The 12,018-nt window shown below is 42.3% G+C and overlaps 1 protein-coding gene across 2 annotated transcripts in view; it reads right to left on the bottom strand.

The window, feature by feature from the left end:
- Nucleotides 1-12,018, bottom strand: part of nin (ninein (GSK3B interacting protein)) — a 134,243-nt gene that overhangs the window by 76,725 nt on the left and 45,500 nt on the right. For both annotated transcript variants that reach the window (XM_067991638.1, XM_067991639.1), the window contains exon 4: nt 11,206-11,372. In XM_067991638.1, the coding sequence (XP_067847739.1) occupies nt 11,206-11,372 (167 nt within the window). The remainder of the gene's footprint in view (nt 1-11,205; nt 11,373-12,018) is intronic.

Raw genomic sequence — 12,018 nt, 5'->3', positions numbered from 1 at the left:
AGAGTGCTACATTCTTATGTTTGAGAGCAACATGTGTATCACTTAGAATGTTCCTTTTCTTATTTACCTTTGTTTTCACATTAGAAACCAAAGGAATACGACATTCAAATGGGCCTGTTGTGAAATCAGACTTCATTTAATTCACTTCTGCAGTTTTCATCTTTGCCACTTTGATTAAAAACATACATTGGAGCACAGAGATAGGCATGAGTTGCCTTCGGCTTACATTAATAAAAGGAAAATAGGGTGGGCTCTGTTACAGGCATGTGAATCTCTCTGCCTAATTTTCCTTTCTGAGCTCTGCCCAGGTGATGCTTTACACCCAGGTGGTAAAGATGGAAATCTACCCGTGGTATACAGTAAACCCTTGAAAACAACTATCCTATGCTTAGACATGTGCCCGAATCTTTAAACGGCATTTAAAAATTGCTCTTGGGTACCTTCTTCGCTCCATTTTGTTTTCCATTATACAAAAGGGCTGGTCTCACTGCCATTTATATTCCTTCAGAGTCAAGAATGAGGTTAGATCTATTAGGGAGTCTATTTTGGCTATTCTTCCACAATTATTTCCAGAGAAGTAGAATCGGTAAGTACATGTTTTCAGGGTACATAGGGAGAAGTTGGCTCAGTTCCAAGATAACAGGCCATGACTTCCTTTTCTTTTAGATGATTGTGGTTTTGTATATAAAAAATATTTCTCTTTACATTAGGACATTATTGGGATGATCAGGACAGCTCCTATTGAACTACAATCAACAAGTAGCATGGCTCATAGTGAGTCAGGGGATGCTGTGGAGTTTGTCTGGTTACATTCCAGCAGCACCCCATTGCATACATGGGAGTCCCTAAGCCGTGGCTCTGCCAACAAGCGCTAAAGCTCGCTGGACTTGGGTGTCTGGGATATGTCCCCATGAGAGAGAATATGCAGTCCCTATTCGGCATCAGAAACCTTGCAGATGAGTTTACCTTTGTCAGTAGTTTGAATTAGAGACTCTTGAACATGGTAATGAGTTTCTGATGTGTCACACATCCAGGTGACCAAAAGAATAAAAACAATGACAGGTTATTGTCTAATTGTTAATTGGTGGGATTAAGATATCACTACAGCAACAACTATTAGCTGAGCGTGAAAGTTGAGCGATTGCTTTCTGATATAGATTCAGGTTTCAAATTTTGAGTTCCACATAAATAAAACATACTTCATAAAACATTAAGTCAATCTCCCAACTTACAGACCAATACTGCATAATATTTAATAAACTTTAATGGAGCATGTAATTCTAGGATTATCAAAACTATGCACTGCAAACATTTTGGGAACTAAGAAATTAATATTCTTGGCATCATTAGATGAAAGATTCAATTATATGTATGAAGTCATAAACTCTTCTGACCTTGTATTGGCACAGGCAAGAATTTATGGTTATTGTACTGGATGAATTTCTGCCATAGTCTTATTCTTAAAGCAAAATCATACTTACAGGCAATGCTACAGGCAGAGCAGGCAATTATATTAACTGCTTTCAACAGCAATGCCATTATCTCAGCAATGGCATTATATACGATGGTGGCAAACAGAGTTAAGCACAGGAATAATGCCACATTAGATTCCAAATCTGAACTTGGTGAGTTTGTTAGCTTTGACCCAATTTGCACAAACGGACAAATGTCCTGAAACATGCAATGCTATTCTTGCTATCCTGCTGCAACGTTCTCCATCATGACGGTAGATTGTGTATGTGTGGAATGACTGTAATAAAGCAAGAGTGCTTTTAAAAATAACTTATTTAATGGGTAGCAGGTCAGAGTGGCAATCGTGGTCTATATCTATGGAAATGTCTACACACAAGAAGTGTGTTGGTCCACTCAAAGAGCACTGAAAAGGAAATGGAATTTAGAGGTAATGTCCCATTCAAATTAGAAACGTGTGGGAGTGAGGAGAAGAAAATAAAAATAAGAACCAGAAAACCACTGGATGAAAAACATATATTTTTGAAGAAATGTTAAAAGTGTAAAGTGAAATCCCGATTAAGAAGATTTGATTCAAAACTTATCATATCATTTAAACGGACTAGTCTGTACGGCATTAAAACTGAGCTACTCCAGAGAGGTATATAATGGTCTAAGCAAGTTTGATAATGATGATCAATTTTAGAGAAGGATTTTTTTTTATTCGTTCACGGGATGTGGGCGTCGCTGGCGAGGCCAGCATTTATTGCCCATCCCTAATTGCCCTCGAGAAGGTGGTGGTGAGCCGCCTTCTTGAACCGCTGCAGTCCGTGTGGTGACGGTTCTCCCACAGTGCTGTTAGGAAGGGAGTTCCAGGATTTTGACCCAGCGACGATGAAGGAACGGCGAAATATTTCCAAGTCGGGATGGTGTGTGACTTGGAGGGGAACGTGCAGGTGGTGTTGTTCCCATGTGCCTGCTGCTCTTGTCCTTCTAGGTGGTAGAGGTCGCAGGTTTGGGAGGTGCTGTCGAAGAAGCCTTGGCGAGTTGCTGCAGTGCATCCTGTGGATGGTACACACTGCAGCCACAGTGCGCCGGTGGTGAAGGGAGTGAATGTTTAGGGTGATGAATGGGGTGCCAATCAAGCGGGCTGCTTTATCTTGGATGGTGTCGAGCTTCTTGAGTGTTGTTGGAGCTGCACTCATCCAGGCAAGTGGAGAGTATTCCATCACACTCCTGACTTGTGCCTTGGAGATGGTGGAAAGGCTTTGGGGAGTCAGGAGGTGAGTCACTCGCCGCAGAACACCCAGCCTCTGACCTGCTCTCGTAGCCACAGTATTTATGTGGCTGATCCAGTTCAGTTTCTGGTCAATGGTGACCCCCAGGATGTTGATGGTGGGGGATTCGGTGATGGTAATGCCGTTGAATGTCAAGGGGAGGTGGTTAGACTTTCTCTTGTTGGAGATGGTCATTGCCTGGCACTTATCTGGCGCGAATGTTACTTGCCACTTATGAGCCCAAGCCTGGATGTTGTCCAGGTCTTGCTGCATGCGGGCTCGGACTGCTTCATTATCTGAGGGGTTGCGAATGGAACTGAACACTGTGCAGTCATCAGCTAACATCCCCATTTCTGACCTTATGATGGAGGGAAGGTCATTGATGAAGCAGCTGAAGATGGTTGGGCCTAGGACACTGCCCTGAGGAACTCCTGCAGCAATGCCCTGGGGCTGAGATGATTGGCCTCCAACAACCACTACCATCTTCCTTTGTGCTAGGTATGACTCCAGCCACTGGAGAGTTTTCCCCCTGATTCCCATTGACTTCAATTTTACTAGGGCTCCTTGGTGCCACACTCGGTCAAATGCTGCCTTGATGTCAAGGGCAGTCACTCTCACCTCACCTCTGGAATTCAGCTCTTTTGTCCATGTTTGGACCAAGGCTGCAATGAGGTCTGGAGCCGAGTGGTCCTGGCGGAACCCAAACTGAGCATCGGTGAGCAGGTTATTGGTGAGTAAGTGCCGCTTGATAGCACTGTCGACGACACCTTCCATCACTTTGCTGATGATTGAGAGTAGACTGATGGGGCGGTAATTGGCCGGATTGGATTTGTCCTGCTTTTTGTGGACAGGACATACCTGGGCAATTTTCCACATTGTCGGGTAGATGCCAGTGTTGTAGCTGTACTGGAACAGCTTGGCTAGAGGCGCAGCTAGTTTTGGAGCACAAGTCTTCAGCACTACAGCTGGGATGTTGTCGGGGCCCATAGCCTTTGCTGTATCCAGTGCACTCAGTCGTTTCTTGATATCACGTGGAGTGAATAGAATTGGCCGAAGACTGGATTCCGTGATGGTGGGGATATCGGGAGGAGGCTGAGATGGATCATCCACTCGGCACTTCTGGCTGAAGATGGTTGCAAACGCTTCAGCCTTGTCTTTTGCACTCACGTGCTGGACTCCGCCATCATTGAGAATGGGGATGTTTGCAGAGCCTCCTCCTCCCGTTAGTTGTTTAATTGTCCACCACCATTCACGACTGGATGTGGCAGGACTGCAGAGCTTTGATCTGATCCGTTGGTTGTGGAATCGCTGAGCTCTGTCTATAGCATGTTGCTTCCGCTGTTTAGCATGCATGTAGTCCTGAGTTGTAGCTTCACCAGGTTGGTACCTCATTTTTAGGTACGCCTGGTGCTGCTCCTGGCATGCTCTTCTACACTCCACATTGAACCAGGGTTGATCCCCTGGCTTGTTGGTAATGGTAGAGTGAGGAATATGCCGGGCCATGAGGTTACAGATTGTGGTGGAATACAATTCTGCTGCTGCTGATGGCCCACAGCGCCTCATGGATGCCCAATTTTGAGCTGCTAGATCCGTTCTGAGTCTATCCCATTTAGCACGGTGGTAGTGCCACACAACACGTTGGATGGTGTCCTCAGTGCGAAGACGGGACTTCATCTCCACGAGGACTGTGCGGTGGTCACTCCTACCAATACTGTCATGGACAGATGCATTTGCGACAGGGAGATTGGTGAGGACAAGGTCAAGTCAGTTTTTCCCTCGTGTTGGTTCGCTCACCACCTGCCGCAGGCCCAGTCTAGCAGCTATGTCCTTCAGGACTCGGCCAGCTCGGTCAGTCGTGGTGCTACCGAGCCACTCTTGGTGATGGACATTGAAGTCCCCCACCCAGAGAACATTTTGTGCCCTTGCTACCCTCAGTGCTTCCTCCAAGTGGTGCTCAACATGGAGGAGGACTGATTCATCAGCTGAGGGAGGACGGTAGGTGGTAATCAGCAGGAGGTTTCCTTGCCCATGTTTGACCTGATGCCATGAGATTTCATGGGGTCCAGAGTCAATGTTGAGGACTCCCAGGGCCACTCCCTCCTGACTGTATATCACTGTACCGCCACCTCTGGTGGGTCTGTCCTGCCGGTGGGACAGGACATACCCAGGGATGGTGATGGAAGAGTCTGGGACATTGGCTGAAAGATATGATTCTGTGAGTATGGCTATGTCAGGCTTGACTAGTCTGTGGGACAGCTCTCCCAATTTTGGCACAAGTCCCCAGATGTTAGTAAGGAGGACCTTGCAGGGTCGACTGGGCTTGGTGTTTTGCCGTTGTCGTGTCCGGTGCCTAGTGGTCCGATGCCGGGTGGTCCGTCCGGTTTTATTCTTATTATGACTTTTCGTAGCGAGATTTTACATCTGAGTGGCTTGCTAGGCCATTTCAGAGGGCAATTAAGAATCAACCACATTGCTGTGGGTCTGGAGTCACATATAGGCCAGACCGGGTAAGGACGGCAGGTTTCCTTCCCTAAAGGACATTAGTGAACCAGATGGGTTTTTACGACAATCCGGTAGTTTCATGGCCATCATCACTGATACTAGTATTTTAATTCCAGATTTTTATTTAATTAATTGAATTTAATTAATTAATTGAATTTAAATTCGCCAGCTGCCGTGGCGGGATTTGAACTCATGACTCTGGATTTTAGTCCAGGCCTCTGGATTACTAGCCCAGCAACATAACCACTATGCTACCGTACCCGACAGCTGGAAAAAAAACAAGAGGGAAACCATGACTGTGGACAAGCAGCATAAGATGGGACATATGCCAGGCATCAAGAGAATAGAATGAAATGCAGGAGGCTATGACAATCTCATCAGACTAAGACCACTTCTAAAAAGATTTGAATGCACGTTTTCAAGCTCAATAGCTTCAAATTTAAAAATAAATTACTTAAAATCAAGAAAAAGAGGGCAACATACTAAAACAAGTATACTTTTTTAAAAAAACGTTCACTTCCAAACAATCTAAGCATGTTACTTATACACCAGTGTGATTTATCAAACCAGCTACATAAGACTGCCGCAGTTATTGTCACATACGCTTTTAAATAAAGGGAAAAAACTGCATATTTTTGAGGCTAATACATGTTCAATGTAAGTTTATTTCACTTTCATTAATAGACCCAGAAACTACATCTTCAGCACTTTGTCCAGCACTGAATCAAATTATACTTCAGAGTATGGAAACACATTTCTGTACTCTGTAATCACAGAACAAGCTTTGTTACCGTTGAGGAAGCTGGAATTCCATCATCAAGGATCTCTGCTGCTTCCAGTGCTGTGTTAATTACACACTGCATAAACACTAAGGATTTGAAAGGTTTCCCCTCTGAGTTACTTTAAATAATTCTGGACTGTGTGTAACATGACCATAATCTGAATGAACTCGTCAACCAGAAGTAATTTTGTGTATACTTGGCACTCTCCTGATTCAGTTTGCATCTATACACAATTTAAGGCTGAATAATCAGATTTGTTCCCATCTTTGTTTTTCCTCGGTTGAATGCCATTGATGAAAAGGAAACTCCAATTAGTTCACAGTTGTTTCCAACTGTTCAATAAAATTACAAAGGAGAAAGATGGCCAAAGAATCAAAGCAGGTTTTTTCTTCCAAGACGCTGAGCAAATGTTCAAGCCTTTCCCAGTGGTGAACATCAATATTTCATTTCAAATCTCTAGGCGTTTTTGCAAGCTTAGCACTGCAACAGACATCTCATCTTACTATGTTTGTGGTAGGTTCCTCTCACAGCTCCACTTGTTTCATTGTACAGAATACCCTCATTCCCTGTACGGTTCTAAGGAATATAGCAGCCACTTAACTACAAGTCCCTTGAATGTATTATAGAATACTACCAATCACGTATAATCCCCAACACAGTAGAGGCCCCTTGTGATTAGCAGTGTGCCAGAATATTTATATGAACAGAACCAACTGGGTCAGTCAGCTTGGCTGAATTGGTAGTGCAAATTGGCTGCAGCGATTCCTACATTGCAACAGTGACTTTACTTCAAAAAAGTACTTCATTGGCTGTAAAGGGCTTTGGGGTGTCCTGAGGTCGTGAAAGGAGTTATATAAATGAAAGTTCCTTCTTTCTTTCTTTCCTCTCCCTCGAAGTTAGAAGCTACAAGAAGAACAACTGCAGTAGGCTGTACAATCTGCAGCCCTCAAAGTCCTTAGAAATGTTTTAAAGCATTTCATAAACAGTGAATTACTTTGAAGCGTTACTGTTACATAAGCAAATGTAACAGCTATTTTATGCACAGCAAGATCTCACAAACAGCAGTGCGGTGAATGACAAATTAACCTATATTTTTTTCACAATGTTTTTTGGCTGAAAGAGGAATGTTGGCCAGGACTCTCTGCTCTTCTTCAAAAATAAGTGGCTGCATATAAAAATTTTAGCAGTGATTACATAGCTGCTAATATTTTTATTGTTAAAATTTCAGCTTTTGCAAAGGTTGTTTGCATAACAACCAACCCGGCGCAAACAAAATAAAAACGGAAACTGCTGGAAATGCAGCAAGTCTGTCGATATTGGTGAAGGGAAAAGATAGGTTAACATTCCATGTACAAGACCCTGCCTCAGAACTGAGAGCTGTAAGATAATCAAGCTCCTTTGTAGGGAGGAAGGTGGCCGGGGGGTGGGGTGGGGGGGAAAAGAAGGAAAAAAAGAGGGGAAGATAATAAATACTCCAATAGCAGAGAGGAAGCGAATGGATTGAATGACCTGCAAAACACTTAATAGAACAGCAGAAACCTGTATGAGGTATGAAAGATCATTTACTGAGGAAATTAAAAGACATTAGAAGAATAAAAGTGTAAAATGCTAAGACACTGAAAAGCATGGCAGAAGTCCATACTAGAAAAAAGGCAACAAAATGGAGATTACAGAAGAAAGAAACCATACAGAAGGTCCAAAATAAATACAGGAAAAGTTAGAAACACACAGTATGTCCACCAGCCCCCAAAACAGGAAAAATAAAACAGATCAACATCGCAGGTGCAGATGACGGGTGCACAGACTGATTGCCTGCATAAGTTATGGAGATGTCCAATCTTAAAATCTGGAAAGGAGTCTCAAAAATTAACAGGTTACCTTAAAAGGAATGGCTTCATATTCAAGATATAACAAATCTCACCTGTCAGATTAATGGGGGGGGAGGGGGAAGAAAAACTCCCCAAGATTAGTATAATTATCATTTTTATTGCCAAAGAAAAAAGCTCCAATTTACTGGAGGATCTGGGAACTTCTCAGTGTATAACAAATAGAAATGGTTAATGCCACCTCCATGGAAGATGGGAAAATAGGAACAGGCATAATGGCCATTTTCACACTGTGAAAAAGGTAACTTTATTATTAAATAACAGGCCAAGGTCAAGCCAAAAAAGAAATGTAACCTGTCAGGAGAAGAAAATTACCATAACCTGATAGATCAGACTATTCTCAACTTGGCTCAGATGGTAGCTCTTTAACTTCAGAGTCAAAATATTGTTGTTTTGAGACCCACACAGAGTCATGAGCTGATAATTCTCAAGGCAAGTCTCACGTGCAGTCCTTAAAGAGCACTGCATTATCAGAGATACTGCCCTTTGAATGAGATGTTAAGCTAACATCCCACCTGTGTGTTCAGCGGGTGCAAAAGATCTCATGGCACGATTTATAAAGATGAGCAGGGAGTTCTGGCCAACATATCTTCGGTTCAACGAATACCACCAAAAAACTGTCAGACATTCATGCCACTGCTGTTTGTGGAATGTTGCTGGTGCAGAGTGGCTGCTGAATTGCTTACAGAACACCAGCTCTGCACTCCAAAATGTAATTAGTGCGCGAAGTCCTTAAACACATTTTGATGATGTGATAAGGGGCTATATAAATGCATATATTATTAAAATAGTGTCAAGTCTCTGAGCAGAAGGTTGAATACTTAGCTAAGAAGGATAACTGGGGAAAAGAGTTTTTCGGTAAAAGAAAAACTGGAAGGCAGAAAAGCAGTGTTGGCATTACATCACTGTGAGAAGTGGCAAGATGGAATACTAGAGGAAGCTATTGACTGTACATTTGCTGGGTTGGAAATCATCTAACATCTCCACTGTGTGAAACATATTAAGCTCAATGGGGTATAAATTCATTTTGGGAGGTAAATGGGCAATAGCTAATGGGCAGCCCGTTTTGCACTCCTCCCGATTTTCTTTTCCATTGACTTCAATGCCAATTTGCTATCAGCATTTTGCACTACTGTCCAAGATGAATTTATGCCCCAATAAAACTTCTGATTAAAAAAGGTTCCCTGATTATTTTGTTCATCATAATTACATTGTATGAATATCACCTCATCTTTTTACTTCAGTCTCAGTCAGATAAGAAACAGACTCAGCACTTTAGTTTCATTTCCCAGGACTCTAGGCTAACTTGTTAAAACATAGCCAAGGGCACTGTGCACTGTAGAGTCAGCCCAGCAGAACTTTATAATTGTGAACACATCCAGGATGAGACCCAAACCAATGCAGCACATATTCCAGTGACAAAGTGCATGTAGTGTATGGGGGCCATTTGGCTCCAAAATGAGTTTCATATTTCAGCATTACTGTGTAAGCATATTTGCTGCCAGCTGCTTATGCATCTTAGATGCAAATATGGAGATGCACAGCTCCTGGGAAAGAATAGCTAAACCAGTGGGACCAGTTGCAGGACATAATGAGGCTGCATGACACAAATAACCTCTACACAGTGTATTGTAGTCTCTACACAGTCTGCATACAGTAATGTCGCCACACATCACAGCAACTAATTATTTAAACAGTTACTGTTGCTAATTGTTTACACAACCATTTCTGCGACAAACACCCCTAGCAAATTTCATCCAAGTAAGCAGACTTTCTAGCTGTTATTGGTCTCTATTACAGACATACTGTAGCAGTGCAACCTCGTGGAGGGCATGCCCCTGTTCTCTGTAAAAAGGTTTGCTTAAAGCATACTTTGCAGATAAAGCAATTTTGGTTTCATGCTCATTTTCCAATGAAAAACACTCCACATGTATCTACCTATATTATTATTAAAAATTTACATCTGTATGTACTTTCTACTGTTATATTTTGAAATGACGCCCCCCCAACCCCATTATAAATTCCTATGTTCACCTTTATAATGGGTTTTGCCTATGTAAACTTATCATGATTACTGCACAATTGAATGGCTCTGGAGGAGGTTTCTGAGATGTCTGCCAGCTCGGCCACCATCTTGATTTTTCTTCAGGTATGTTTTACTTATAAATTTTGTCCTTTTACTCCTCCCCTCCTCCCCCAATATTTTTCCACAATTAAATCTTAATTTTAATTATCTCCCCTTTTTAGGATCTTGCTGCCATTCAGCCTCCGATTCTTGCACACAAATTAAAAATAAAAATTGTGCTTCCCTCTGCTCCCTTCATGTCTTCTTCACCCACTCATGAGGTTCTAGGCATGGTCCCTATAATTTAAATACATACCATTTCTCTCTTTCTCTGCCCGACAACCCTCTCCCTCAGCTGGTTCCTGGTTCGGCCAAAATCTCTTCCCACTCCCTCCCCTCAGGAATCTGCTCCCAATGTTTGCGGTAATCATGGCCCTGGTTCCCAAGGCAGCCGTTGTGGTATAGATCCCGCTATCCTTATTAAAATATTACATATGCTTTAATTCACTGAAATGTATTCACTGCGCCTTGCTCTCCTGCTGTTATGCCAAAGCCTACCCTTGACTTTAGACCCTCTTCAGGTGCCCTGCCAAAATCTCACAGGCCCAGCAATTGGATGTGACCAGATTGAAGGCGTATCTGTTGAGGCAGTTCTATGTTGAAGCCTGAACAGTTCTGTTTTTATTTAATAGAAAATTCTATTGTTCCCAAAGAAGTTGTCAGCAGTTAATGTCACCATCCATTAACTGTTTGCAAAGTTTAGAATTCTTAACACCACACATTTTGACACAGGCGTTCGATTTTCTTTGAGAGACAGTGCAAATAAAGAAAGAAATGTGAATAGATGGTTAAAACTAAGATTTGCAAGTGAGTTTTTTTTAAAATTGAAACTGCCATATGTTGGCTGCCCTCCCCTCCCCAGCTAAGGCATATTTCCAACTTTTGCCAAACTGCTGAGACAAATTTCTGCCTTTTATCCCTTCCCCCATAAAAAGACAGAATGTATGATTTTACAGTGGGGACTAAATTAAATGTATATGCCTGGTCCAATTATCTCCTGCCCTCTAATCCCACTTTACTTGAAGACTACACTTGGTCTTGACTCCCCACGTACAACACCATGGGCCATCGATTGAAAATCTTGGCCTAGAAATTAGATCACGCCCAAAAACAGAGCTTGAATTAATTGGAATTGTCCTCAAAAATAACTTGATTAACAATACAAACAAATGATTTCAGCCCACCTCAACATCATCCCCAGAAGGAGCATCTTCAGGCTGTGTTCCATCAGGTATAGGTTCTGTAACTTTGACCTCCGTAAATTCTTCCACCGAATCCTGAAATTCTGGTGCTGTTCTTCGCCCATATCGTTTCCCATCTTTGACATATTTTGGCTGTACCTCTGTAGAATCTGTGGGCATATAATACATTGTAACCAGCCTAATCATCTTAAATTACATAAGAATTAGCTTTAGAGGCTTTCACAACAGCTCACCGACTTAATCCATTGAGTTTCTGAGGCCCAAGTTCAATCTCCTATCTGTGTTGACTTAACTAATGCTAATCAGGGCGACCATTAGAATGCTACAACTGGCCTCCTAATCACTATGTAGTGACTCCTATTGGAAGTGAACGTGTGAACTTTGGGTGAGGATAGATTGTAATTATAATGATTTGGAATGGGAGGAGGAGAGAAACCAGCTCTGGTTGTGATGGAACTCTATTTAATTACTGTGGTACAATAGTAAATTTGTAAATTAAATAACTTAAGGCTCAAGTATTCAATTTTCTCCTCAGCAACCCAACACTAATAATACTGTATTTTCATGACACCTCCTCACATCATCAAATGTCTCAAAGCACTTTACACTTTTTGAAGTATGGTACTATTATTATGTAGGCTATTCTGCACCTGCAGACACTCCATAAACAGCAATAACATGTTTTGTTTTAGGTGATATTGGTTGAAGGGAGGAATATTGGCCACAGCTCCCTACTCTTCAAATAATGCAATGGGATCTTTAGCACTCACCCAAACATGCAGACGGGATTTTAGT

This window comes from Heptranchias perlo, chromosome 10, assembly GCF_035084215.1.
Source record: "Heptranchias perlo isolate sHepPer1 chromosome 10, sHepPer1.hap1, whole genome shotgun sequence".
Lineage (NCBI taxonomy): Eukaryota > Metazoa > Chordata > Chondrichthyes > Hexanchiformes > Hexanchidae > Heptranchias > Heptranchias perlo.
This window is presented reverse-complemented; position numbering and strand designations above follow the sequence as displayed.